Raw genomic sequence first — 12,413 nt, 5'->3', positions numbered from 1 at the left:
AGTCCAGTGTGTAAGATTTAGGGGGGTAAAGTGGCCTCTAGTGGTGAGGATTGCAGATTGCAGTCAGCTGAAACTTCAGTGTTTATTGTTCAGGAGGTTTTTACTGTGAGCTGAATTAATTGCAGATGTCTCTAACTCCTCTAAACAAATGGACCCAGTGATTAAAACTGGTAAAAACACAAAGTAAAGCAGTTTCACATTATGTCGCAAACAGGCTGCTGTCCCAGCACATGCTAATGCGTGCTCACTTTTTCTATGATGACCTAAGGTCCAGACGTTCAGGAGGTTTTCAGCGGGGGCTGAATTAACCGCAGCGGCTAATTCCTCTCCAAACCAAATGGACCCGATGATTAAAATCTGTAAAAACACTAAATAAAGCAATTTCAAGTTAAAAAAAGCATTTTTCCAACACTCGTGTAGCGGAGGGGCTGCGATCTACAGGGACAGATGCAAAAACATGAAAACACAGAAACACAAACTTCCCCATCTAGAGCCAATATTTGGTTTGTTCATTCTGGGCTACTGTAGAAACATGTCAGTGCAACATGGTGATATCCAAGAACCCGTTTCCTGTTTGTTTTCAGGTGATTAAACCCTAAAGAGTATATATTATATTCCATTCCTGCCAATATGCCCCCTTATATCCTACACACTGGATCTTTAAGTGCTTTAGTTCAGCCTTCCCTTTTTTCATTTATTCAGTAACAGGGCAGGGCTTTAATAACACAACGTGACAGCACTTGTTGTGGGATGAGCTAAAGTCGCCTTTCTCCCAGGAAGTACCTCCTGCTTGTTATGTAAAGTTTAATCATTACAGAAGGCAAACTGTGTGAAGCGCTGGATTTTCAGCAGAGCCATGGGAACAGATTCCCCTTTTTTGTTGGCTGCAGTGTCTCTGCTGTCTGCCCTGCATATGGGTGAGCTTAACACGTCAGCATACCGACTTAAACATTCTGGTTCAGCAAAAGGTGTAGTGGGTATTTACCAAGTGCTCGTCTCACGCTCCCATGTCACTGTGGGTGTGTTTTTGGGTTAAACTTTAAGTAGAATTTGTACTAGACATACTGTAGTGACAGTAGACTTTAAAATCGACACCCTAATTTCATGGATCAGTGATTAATTAGGTCACCAAGATTTTAGCTTTAAAGGTCTGAAAACATGTCCATTAAAGGTAGGCCTGTGACACCCTGAAAACCTACTTGTGCTCTGGATTGTTGCACTGATATGTTACTACACAGTATTATGTTTTGTTTGAGTCATTTATAGAAACTCAAACCCCCCCCATCACTGTCTCCTTCCAGGCTACCTGGCCCGTCGGGTTGGTTTGTCCAGGATGGCCCATAAGGTGCTGCCTCCCTCTGTCACTGGACCTCCAGAGTTTGAGAGGACTTTCCGTGCACAGTAAGAGGACTTACGTGTTTTCATAAGCTAATATACAGCCTCTAAAATACTTGTCAAACAGTATCTGTCAGTGGTGTTTCACATACACCACAATCTATTTGATTAACTGATTATGCAAAAGAATAGTCAATTTGGGTTGTGTAATGTATTTTGGGTTTCTACACATGTTTCCATACATTAGTGTTAAAAAACACTAACACACATATCCTCATACTGTCTGTGCTGGAACATTTGTATTCACCCACTGTCTGAAATGCTGCACTGAAAAAGCCCACACCAATAAAAGCTTCTAAACCAAAATCTTTACAACCGGACATGTTCCAGCAGGAATATGATCTGAAATCAGGGAGACATTAACAACACCAGCAACAAAGATTACATGATGACATAAGGAACTCTGTCAGAATATGGAAAAAATATAGAAAAGCATCATTAGACACAGCACAAGGGTACATTCATGGTCCTCAGAGGATGAATTCAACGGACTTTGGTGATCTCCTGACCTTTCCTCTAGATCCACCAACAGGGTGATGTTTGTGGTGGAAATGACGCCAAACACCCCTGCCCCGTGCAAATATACTGACAATATTGGGTGGTTGGGTTGATGGTGGTCTTTTGGAAACTCAAACCAAACCAACAAAATTTTAATGACTATGCCTAGGGTCCCACCTCTAACTGGGCAGAAAGCCGATCATAGTTTAGGGTAATAGGGTGGCCAGTCAGTTTTTAGGTGTGGCTTGTGTCACCCCTGGCCACGCCCCTACTCCATTTAAATGAAATAGAGGACTGCAGGTCTGAAGTCAATCTGAATGCGGCCCGTTATGTACAAAAATAGATACATCCATTTAAAACATGTCCATCATACTGCCCTCATACTTCCTTGTGTCCTTTATGTTGGCGTAGCTTAATCCAACAGATGGCACTAGAGGACAGTCAAAAATTTCTGACAACACCAAACAAGGTGACGGTGAAGGAGGTCGTAATGATCTACCTTTTAACAGAGGCAGCATTTTAGACAGCTGTGATCTGATAGGCCATTAAATACACTGTGACATGTGGATGGAGAATTCTTTTCACTATATTAGCCCACTGATTTGTTCCATTCCGCCGTTTTTAAAATGTCTTTGTCGTGTCCTACAGTAGTATCTTACTTATGCAACACTGCCTCAGTGATTTCAAGTGGCCCTACTCCATTTTGTCCATATCCATTAACTTTCAGAAAATGTGCACAAATGTGGGCGAAATGACCCAAAGTATGGACAGAAGGACGCTTTCGTGTCCGTATACATGTCTAACATTAAGCCTAAATAAGCCATCAGTCTCATTTATTGTTAAATGCATGTATACGGTGTATACTCATGGTAGCCTGAGAGCTGTTTCAGAGTCTTTTACTCCTGGGTAATAATATAATTTTGGAAAAAAGAAACCCTGATTATAGAGTGAAGAAACTGAGTGTCCACAGTAAATATCAGCAATCAGCTATCCAAAATCATAATTTGCCATATCAAGGCTTTCTTCTACCCAGTCAAAGTCGATCAAAGGTGTTACTTTGTGAAAGTTGACCATGTGTGCTGTGGTGTGTGTTCGCAGTCAGAACTGTGCAGAGTTTTACCCTTTGTTCCTGGTGACGCTGTGGACCTGTGGCCTGTTCTTCTGTGAGGTGACAGCAGCTGCAGGAGGACTGGTGTACATTATCGCCAGACAAATATATGTCAACGGATATGTCAAGTCCACCAAGAAAAGGTCATTTATCTGATACATTGTTTAAACAGTAATGACTTCAGTTAAAGTATTTGATGTGAGAATGTTGACTGAGTGCTCTCTGGTTCGCAGGTTACCTGGGTTTTACCTGACTCTGGCTGTCATTGTCACTCTGTCTCTACTGGCTTTGATTGGAGTACTGCGTGGGATACTACACAAGTACTTTAACATCCACCTTTGAAGATTTCACCACTGCCTACTTATGCAGAACAGCCTATTAAATAGTAGGTGTATTTCAGAAACAGGATTGTTCACAGGATACTCATCTGTTTGTAAGTCTGCTGAGGTCTAATCAGTGTCACTTGTTTGATTCTAAACAAAGCCCAGGATCATGTTCTTTTAAAATGCTATGTTTCTGTAACCTCTCAGATACCTTTAAGTCAGACATACTTTGTGTGACAGCAATGACCTGTGTGATCTATTTTTTATAGTAATAAACACATAAGCCTGAGTGTGTCATGCATTTCATATTTCCATACATGTACATATAGAATATTACTCCCCAGCACAGTGACATTTTATAAAACCAAAAAATTCAAGGTTGATTTATCAAAGTGAAATAAAGTTTGTGTTTTTATTTAGTTCATGAGCAATTGTCATTAATTTTAAACATACACGGATGTCTTTTAAGAAAGGGTGGTGTTATCATTTTCCTTAAAGGAGCAGTGTGTACGATCTAGGGGGATTTAGTGGATCTAGTTTTGAGGATTGTAGTTTGCAACCAGCTGAAACTTTTTCCAGTTGGAATTCCTTCAGTGTTCATTGTTCAGGAGATTATCACCAGGGGTGAAATTATCCACAGAGTTCCTTCCTCTCCAAAATAAATGGACCAAAAGTAAAAACACAGAGCAGTTACATGTTACAAATCAGTATTTTCCTATGCTGTTTGGCATGTTGTAGGTGTGCTGCTATCCCAGCACCTGCTAATGTGTGCTCACCTTATTTCTGATCCAGACTTTCAGGAGGTTGCTACTAGGAGCTGAATTATTCACAGAGGTCTCCTGTCAAAACCAAACAGGTGATTGAAACTGGTAAAACACTCAATAAAGCAGTTTAACGATAAATAACTAGTGTGCACGTCACAGAGGGGCTGCGAATTATGGTGGCCAACGCAACAAATGCGAATGGCCCTATCTAGAGCCAGTGTATGGTTTGTCTGTTCTGGGCTACTGTAGAAACATGGTGGTTCAACATGGCTATCTCCACAGAGAAGGACCCTCTCCCTATACAGAAATGAACGGCTTATTCTAAGGTAACAAAAATACAGTGATTCTTATTTACAGGTGATTATACACTAAAGAAAACATAGTTATTATTATATTATATTCCATTCCTGCCAATACACACTGAACCTTTAAAGGTTCTCAATATACAAATAAACTGTACATGTATACATACATTTACACACATAAAAAGATACATAATGTACATAAACAGCAGCACACATGCATACTGTAAACATGTATGACCAAAATACTTAATCAAAGGAGAGACACCATCTATTTACCTTCAACCCAGCGTGTATCCTCACCTTTACCTTTCAGAATTCTGTACACAGTAATGATGGGATCCCCTCTCCATCCATCCATTATCTGTCTGTAAAGATGCACATCAGACTTCTTCCTGTGCTCCACATGTACTTCTGAGGATGCTACACATAATTGATCTGTATTGATGTCATCATTTTGCGGTGTCTACATAGAGGTTGTGGCGTCTAGCAATGACAATGAAAGATTAGAAAAGCCACGTATACACATCCTAAGTCCTTTTTACACAAACATTGAAACATTAAGAGCACAATATTAATGGCTTGATTAAGGCAGCGTTGTCGCTTTAATTTTCCTCCTGGTGTCACATCGCCCCCTGGCGGCTGCACTGTGTAATGGTCATACTGAGCACAGCTGGTGTCACACACAGGCTGTGGGAGTAAACACAAATACTTCACGATTTTCGTCCAAATTCTGCATTTCAGCTCAACAGCCCCTGTTTTTCAAGTCGTAAGGTATGTACGCCAAGTTCACATTATCGTTTATTCACTGCACTGTGTGTGGCAGCTGGAAAATTCAGCACTTGGTTAGTGTGTTAGCATGCTAACCGCTAGTTAGCATCAGGCCTGACTAAGCCTGCTAGCCGCCTCTGTCACCCGTCACAGTACGGGTAGCTAACAAGTCAGATACATGATACCGGTGTGTGTGGGCTGCTGGACTCAGGTCTGCTTTGCTTCAGCTTGTATTAATGTAGTATGTGAAGTAACATCACTCAGCTACGGTGCATCTTTAGATTATAATGTGGAACTTACGGTAAAAAATGCTTTTTTTGTCTTTTCTGTTAAAATGCGTACCATATACACGGAGATATGATTTTCCATAAGGCATACTGTTCTTAAGACAAATTCGGCATGACACTTAACAGCCTTTTGTGAACTTTTAATATAGTCTTCTTTTGAAATGAACGTATCTGACATAAGTCTTTAGTGCCCATCACGTTTTATGTAGGCGCAGATATTCCTGTGTTTTGGTGAAGACACTTGAATTATTTATTTATTATTGAATGACGTCATTAATATAGTGGCCACTGGTCCAAGTCATGAAGTGTTACAGTTTTCAACCAGGTGTTCCTTGTATTGCAAACATGTACACTACGTTGGTTAAATAACGTGTTCTTCCTAAATCTTGCAGTGTTCCCCAGAGTCGCAGCCCTGCATTCCAAAAAGGAAGACGAGTACTTCACCATGAGCTCAGACGATGGTGAGGCAACACACACACACACACACACACACACACACACACACTCACACTCACACGCTCACTCACTCAATATGTGTCCGTAGTTCATATGCCAGGTGTTTGACTGCCTCTTTCCATGGCTGCAGGTGACATGGAGAACCAGGCTGAGCTGGAAGAGAAGACGAGGCTCATCAACCAGGTGTTGGAGCTTCAACACACTTTAGAGGGTGAGTTACAACAAACACATGTACACACTTTTTCATTTTTAGACAGTCTAAGTGTCAGTATAGCAGATGCAAGAAGTAAGGTGACCAGATTTAAATTATATTCTCAATATCCTTGTGAGATGACATTAGCTCACATCATTAAGGCTGTGTTCAGACTGGCAGCCAAATCTGATTTCTGGCATGTACAGTTTGGAATCAGCAGATTCCCCTCACCCGCTGTGATGGGCTCGGATATAAAGTAAAAAAAAAACAATACATAAAAACACTGGTGAGTTCTCTCCTTGGAGCTGACATGAAAGCTATTTTGGTTTTTGGATGAGTTTTTATTAATGAGTCATCCGTCCTGGAGTTACCAGTCTGACTGTCATGACTCCCTCCCTGTGTCTTGAATTTGGCACTGCAACTGCATGAAGGGGCGGAGCTACCCTCCCTCTCTGTCTCCACATTCTGGGTCCAGTCCACATCCTCCTGCTCTTCTTCATCATCCCCATGAATATTACTATCTGACCCACTGAAAGTGAGCTGAGTTATGAAATGATTCTGTGTGCCCTGTTCCTCGATCTTGTTGCGGCTGTGTCCTGCTGCTGAATTTTCGTCACCGATTCTTGGTCAAATGTTTCTATAAGCTTCTGACGGATGTGCAAAACACAGAATATCGAACATGTTCTGAAAATTTTAATAACGGATGAAGGTTTTGGACTCAGTGCGCAAACATAAGAAACACAAAGTGAGGTGGCATTTATTTTGAGATGAACAACAATTTCAGACGAAAAAAACGGACTCAGTGTGCAAAGACCGTAAAACATAGCAAAACATACCTCTCGGGTATCACATGTTTATCACTATCTAAAACAATGTCCTGCGAAATAAATATTAGGAGGGCAGCTTTGTTTCTGTGTGTTCTGGCCTTTGCATTTAAAACCAGCTTACACTGACCATCATGTACTTCAGGTACATGTGAAGGTCATCCATCATGAAAGTGTGGTTGTAAAAACCAAAAACAGATCTAACATTATTCCACTTTTTTATTCCTATTTTTGCAGTAGCCTTAGGCAGCTCTTTGAAACATGAAGTACTCACACACTCTCTCATGCAGTGAAGCCAGACTGAGCTCCTGCTGAGATTTCTTGCATAATGAACTGCAACACTTTACACTTTTAGGATATTCTAGAAATACTGACACCAACTAACAATGGATTATTCTCCCCACATGTCGGGAATAAAGAGAAATCACACTGGGTAGAGTGTAAGGTGAATGAGCATAATAATGTGTTGTGAGGAAGAAGAAGTGATAATAAATATGATACTGGTGAAGGTCAACCATGAAGTCTGACGTTCACATTATTTTTGTTCTGTCAGGTTTTCTGTTGTATAATGTTGCTGATGACTGTGTTTGTGTGTGTGCAGACCTGTCTGCCAGAGTGGACGCTGTCAAAGAGGAGAACCTGAAACTGAAGTCTGAGAACCAGGTTCTGGGTCAGTACATTGAGAACCTCATGTCTGCCTCCAGTGTCTTCCAGACCACTGACACCAAGAGCAAACGAAAGTAAGGAGAACCTCTGAGAGCCTAGACCTAAAAAAATCCCACTCACATTCCATAACCTGAACCCAAAGCATCCTGGAAGACTGGACTCTAATAGTCGACACCATGGACCCTTTTATACTGCCTGAGCCTAAAACATGTTTCTGAGCAAAGATGGGTGTTTGCTATGTGCACTAGGAGGCAGTGTTGTGTTTATCAAATCAGGATGTACACGGAAGAGAAAAGACGGCTGTTTATGAGTCCTGGTAGATCAGTCAGAAAACAAAGGGCCACATTTTTGATGGGCTCAACTTACCGGCACATGCACACAACTGGTTTTGAAATGCAAAAGTTGAAAAGTCGTGTGAGCTGTGGTTACACCTCGTTGCATATGAATGCAAATAAGTATCTTTGTAGAAGCATGCTTTGACTTTAGTCAGCTGCAACTCAGACTTCCTCTTTCATCCCAAACATCTCCGATTCCAGGAACCTGAGCACTGAGCAACACCTGACCCGTCTCTTAACAGGTGGTCGTAAATTTGCTTTTGTCCAGTCCCCAAATTTTGTACCAGTTACAAATGTACAGTGGGGTTGTGAGGGAACAGCAGCCAGTAGTTTTTACAAAGCTCTCCTACTTTGCTATGGGCGTTGACATTTGGGCTAAATTGTGGCTGTTGATTAAAATTGGATTGATACCTAAATCAAGTGCACATTTAAAGTCGTTTCATACCGAGCATGGATTTTTGTCTGGAAAAATTTGGAAATTTATAAAAGCTGATATTCTGGATTCCTGTAAGTGCTTGCACACCCCCAAGGAATATTAGGCGCGGGAAAAAATATTTAGACTGACTTCGATTTCAGCAGATTTCCACCTGCGAAAAATATATGTAGCCAATGAAATCCTTTGTTCCAACTGTTGTCATACCTCCAGGCCATAGCTAGCTTGCTGCCAAAATGGGGGAACATCTAATTAATTTGGTTTCTCAACACCCATTACCGTACAACAAATATTGCGATGACTACCTCTACAACCAAATAAAGGACAGTGAATGGCTTGCCCAGCAGCTGAAATACAAGGATGGTAATGTAGCTGATATGCACTCGCTGACGTTACGTGTTCATCACAGAATGGGGCTAGGTACAACAGCTAGCATTAGCATAACCTTTTGGGTCTGATTAGGGTATGTAATGTGTAGCTAATGTTAGCCGTCTGGATGGGTTTTGGTTATGTGGAGTGGACGCTGGCACCATTTAGGAGGAAACTCTTTGGGCCTCATTTTTGAAAATGAAAGACTTCACTGAGGATAATTTACACCAGACCCAGTGTGCAAAGTTGTCATGTGTCAATTTCGCATTGCAGCGGTGAGAAACGGCTTTAAATTTGTTTAGGGGTTATTTTGTGCGGTAAATGGTGGCAGAGTTGACTCAGTAGTCAGAGCTGATTAAATATAAACATTCACAACAATGGACAAAATATGAATCAAACAAATTGAGGAAATGTGCGCAGGGCTGAAAAACACATTATGACATGATAATTGCTTTTTTTTTTTTGGACATTTTAGAGGTTTAGAAATAAAGTCACCTCCTAGACACCATGCAAATGGCGATTTGGAGGTAAATTCTTATGCTGCATTTGTTATAACATTTCCCAAATCCTTTGTACCCCATGCCGCACTCTAATAGCCATCTGTACACGCAACACATATTCCAGTGAGACAAGGCAGCTAACAGCAGTAATAAAGCTAACTCAGACTACACAAAGTTAGCTGTACAGGTAGTGAAAAATGAACTGTATCCATTTTGCAAACTAATTACGGACAGCATGGGTTTAAAGCACAGAGCCCCACTCACATGATTAACATTAGCATTACAGAGATCTGTTAGTGATGTGGACATGGGTATTATAGCAGTAATGCTATTATTGATCTGAAAGACTGATAAAATTTTCAATATTTAGTAGACAGCATAAACAGTAACAGTGTGTCTTACCTGTTTGTTCCTCGACAGGTCCTGTGCAAAGCTATTCACCGCTTTATTAAAAACAGATTGCTATATGCTAATAGCTAATTCTGCCCCCTGAACCTACAGGGAGTTTTCCTTCTTGGGATATTTACGTACATCTGTCATGCATTGCTTGTGAAGTTTATGTAGTTAATATCAGAAAATCAACTCTTTATACAAGCTGTCAGTCATTTCCCTTAGTTTTCTGTTTCCTCCATCTCACAGATGATGATAATATTCATCATCAAGGAGAATATGTCCACAGTCCAGATAATGTTGAGTTTCTCTCAAAGCCATGCTCCCAGATCTTATTGGCCCCCAGGCACACACACACACACACACACACACACACTGAAAAAAGAAATTTCAATGCTCAACCCCTTCCAATTTTTGAGTTACAATGTTTATGTTACACTTTCCTTTTCTCCTCGGGGCTTAAGGGCTTGATTCAAACACAATTTTTTCAGTGTTTGTTGATGGGAAGCTGGTGAGGGATCATGTCTTTGTCACTGCACTAGAGACTCATATCGGCTTTTCACACAGCATTCTCTTAGCCTCAGCTAATGTAGCCCATTTTTACTTACACATTGTTTACCAAGGGTCAACCTAAGCCCAGGGCTACACAACTCACTTTCACTATCCCAGGGCTAAATGTTTGTTTGACCACATAATGCATGTTAACATTCTAACACGCTATTGTTTACTTAGCCTTGTTTCTCACACTGGCAACTTTTAGCCCCAGGTGAAGTCCATTCTCAGGAGATAACCCTGCAAACTCGGGGCTAACTCTGCTCCAGAGCAGGCTAAAGTTGGCACACTTAGCATGTGCCAGTGTGATTTTTTTTTTTATATATATATTCAGTTCAATTCGATTTTATTTATAAAGCCCAATATCACAAATCACAATTTGCATCAGAGGCAGCATACAACACCCCTCTGTCCTTCGACCCTTACAGTGGATAAGGGACCCCCCCCCCCAGCCTGGGGCTAAGGACAGTGTGAAAAGTCTATTACTGGCTGGTTGGGGTGTCTGCATTGAGGCACGCATGTCTGCTCCTTCCCTAACAGTGGAGTTAGCAACAAGGAGCTCAGCACAGGAGAAACTGGCTTTTTAAACTTGGGGAGAAAAATAAAAAGTTCCTTTTGTTATTTATCAGACAGTATTGCAGCTATTGCCATATATAGAGTAGATAGTGTTTTTGTTGATATAAAATGGTTTTATTGTTACTGCTTCTAACCTCTCTAAAGAGAGGCGGGTCTAAAGGCCCCAGTCCTTTGTCATTTCACTACAGTGTCACTTTTTTGTTGCCATTTTGTTGCTGCTTTTTGCAAGTTTGCAAGGGAGTAAATTACACTACTTAAATGGTGACTGTTGCAGTTTGTAGCTGAGACCATGTGTCAGTTTTTATTTGAACTCAAAGAGTCGTGTGTATATGCTAATTGTTAAACTTACCATGTCTAGTTTAGCCTCTCAATAAATCAGTAACAAATATGCATACTGTATTTATGCATTTAGATCAAACACATCTATAAAGTCTTGAAATCTCTTTAACCCTGATGCATTTGTACATTGTTTACATATGATTGTTTTATGTTGCTAATTTGAAATGACTTTAGTTTAATAAAGTGATGATCCTTTTTGATGAAATGTTTCAGTGAAGTTTCCTAAAACTTATAATCTGTTTCATATTTCTCGTGCTCACAGAGTCACTAAGGATGCTCGGAAGGACAAGTGACCCACTGCTTTGCCCTCTGCATTTTCAGTCTTGGTATATATACCGCATATACAGGCGGGTGTCAAATTAAAGGAAACGTAAGAAGAAATTAGAGACATAAAAAATGCAGCTAGGAAGTGTCTGTTCATCCCTCCATTAGAGCTCCACACACTATGTATGAATCCATGATGGGGAGCACTGAAGCAAAAACGTAATAACACACTTTGTCTTATTTTTTATGTTTTTCCTTTCATTTGTCACCTACCTGTCGGTTTCTGTGGTAGACACAATCTAAACTGGTGTAGTCATTGATTGAATGATTCCACACAGGACATTGGTTTCTCTATATGCAACTAATGCATATGCTCTGGTTTCCCAGGAACATCTTAATATCAACATGTTTGTTACCTGAGAGAGACCCTGTTAAGATGTTTGGAAACTGGGTGTCACTTATAGACCGTTTCAAACCGGACAACATAAACATTCTAAATGGGTCCCTTTGTATTTCCTGTTTGAATGTATGTTAATGCAGAAGCTGACAGGAAGTAAACAGGGACCAAAGTTTTTCCCCTAGCAACAGAATAGCAATGAAACAGTCCATAGGCTGTAGGTGCAGCAGTGGTGTGTATTATGGAGCATGTTCTAGGGTTGGGTGATACAGAAAAATTCAAATAGGCCTACCTCGATATTTTTGAGCAAATACCTCAATATTAATATTGTGACTATACTGAAGGGTTGACTATTGGTGCTTTTACAAAATATTTACACAATGAGATTTTTGATAAATAATCAGCAGTAATATGAATATAATGACTTAAGTGGGTGAAGGCAAATAATAGAGCAGCAGAATGTCTTACCAGAACAGTCAGAAAACACTGTAACGTAGCCTTTAAAACCAGGAAAATACAACACCTATTATATGCAAAATTTAAGATATTGAGATATTTAGTCACATATCACAATATCAATATAATGTCAGTATATTGCCCAGCCCTACCCCGCTCCAAGTAAATAATATTGTTTGGATCACTGTTTTTTCTGTGGTGTCTTTGTCTTTATT

The 12,413-nt window shown here is 40.4% G+C and overlaps 2 protein-coding genes across 2 annotated transcripts; both read left to right on the top strand.

The window, feature by feature from the left end:
- Window positions 1–739: 739 nt before the first annotated feature.
- mgst2 (microsomal glutathione S-transferase 2) lies at window positions 740–3,743 on the top strand. The gene is made up of 4 exons (XM_033633884.2): window positions 740–917; window positions 1,302–1,401; window positions 2,992–3,144; window positions 3,235–3,743. Exons 1-4 carry the CDS (start codon window positions 857–859, stop codon window positions 3,341–3,343), a joined length of 423 nt encoding a protein of 140 aa, XP_033489775.1. The 5' UTR covers window positions 740–856; the 3' UTR covers window positions 3,344–3,743.
- A 1,284-nt stretch (window positions 3,744–5,027) lies between these two features.
- On the top strand, window positions 5,028–11,280 carry LOC117261477 (short coiled-coil protein B). The gene is made up of 4 exons (XM_033633885.2): window positions 5,028–5,164; window positions 5,841–5,909; window positions 6,035–6,115; window positions 7,523–11,280. Exons 2-4 carry the CDS (start codon window positions 5,894–5,896, stop codon window positions 7,663–7,665), a joined length of 240 nt encoding a protein of 79 aa, XP_033489776.1. The 5' UTR covers window positions 5,028–5,164; window positions 5,841–5,893; the 3' UTR covers window positions 7,666–11,280.
- The last annotated feature ends 1,133 nt before the right edge of the window (window positions 11,281–12,413 follow it).

The sequence above is a fragment of the Epinephelus lanceolatus genome, chromosome 7 (genome assembly GCF_041903045.1).
Source record: "Epinephelus lanceolatus isolate andai-2023 chromosome 7, ASM4190304v1, whole genome shotgun sequence".
NCBI lineage: Eukaryota > Metazoa > Chordata > Actinopteri > Perciformes > Serranidae > Epinephelus > Epinephelus lanceolatus.
Note: the sequence above shows the minus strand (reverse complement) of the source record. Positions and strands in the feature narration are given on the sequence as shown.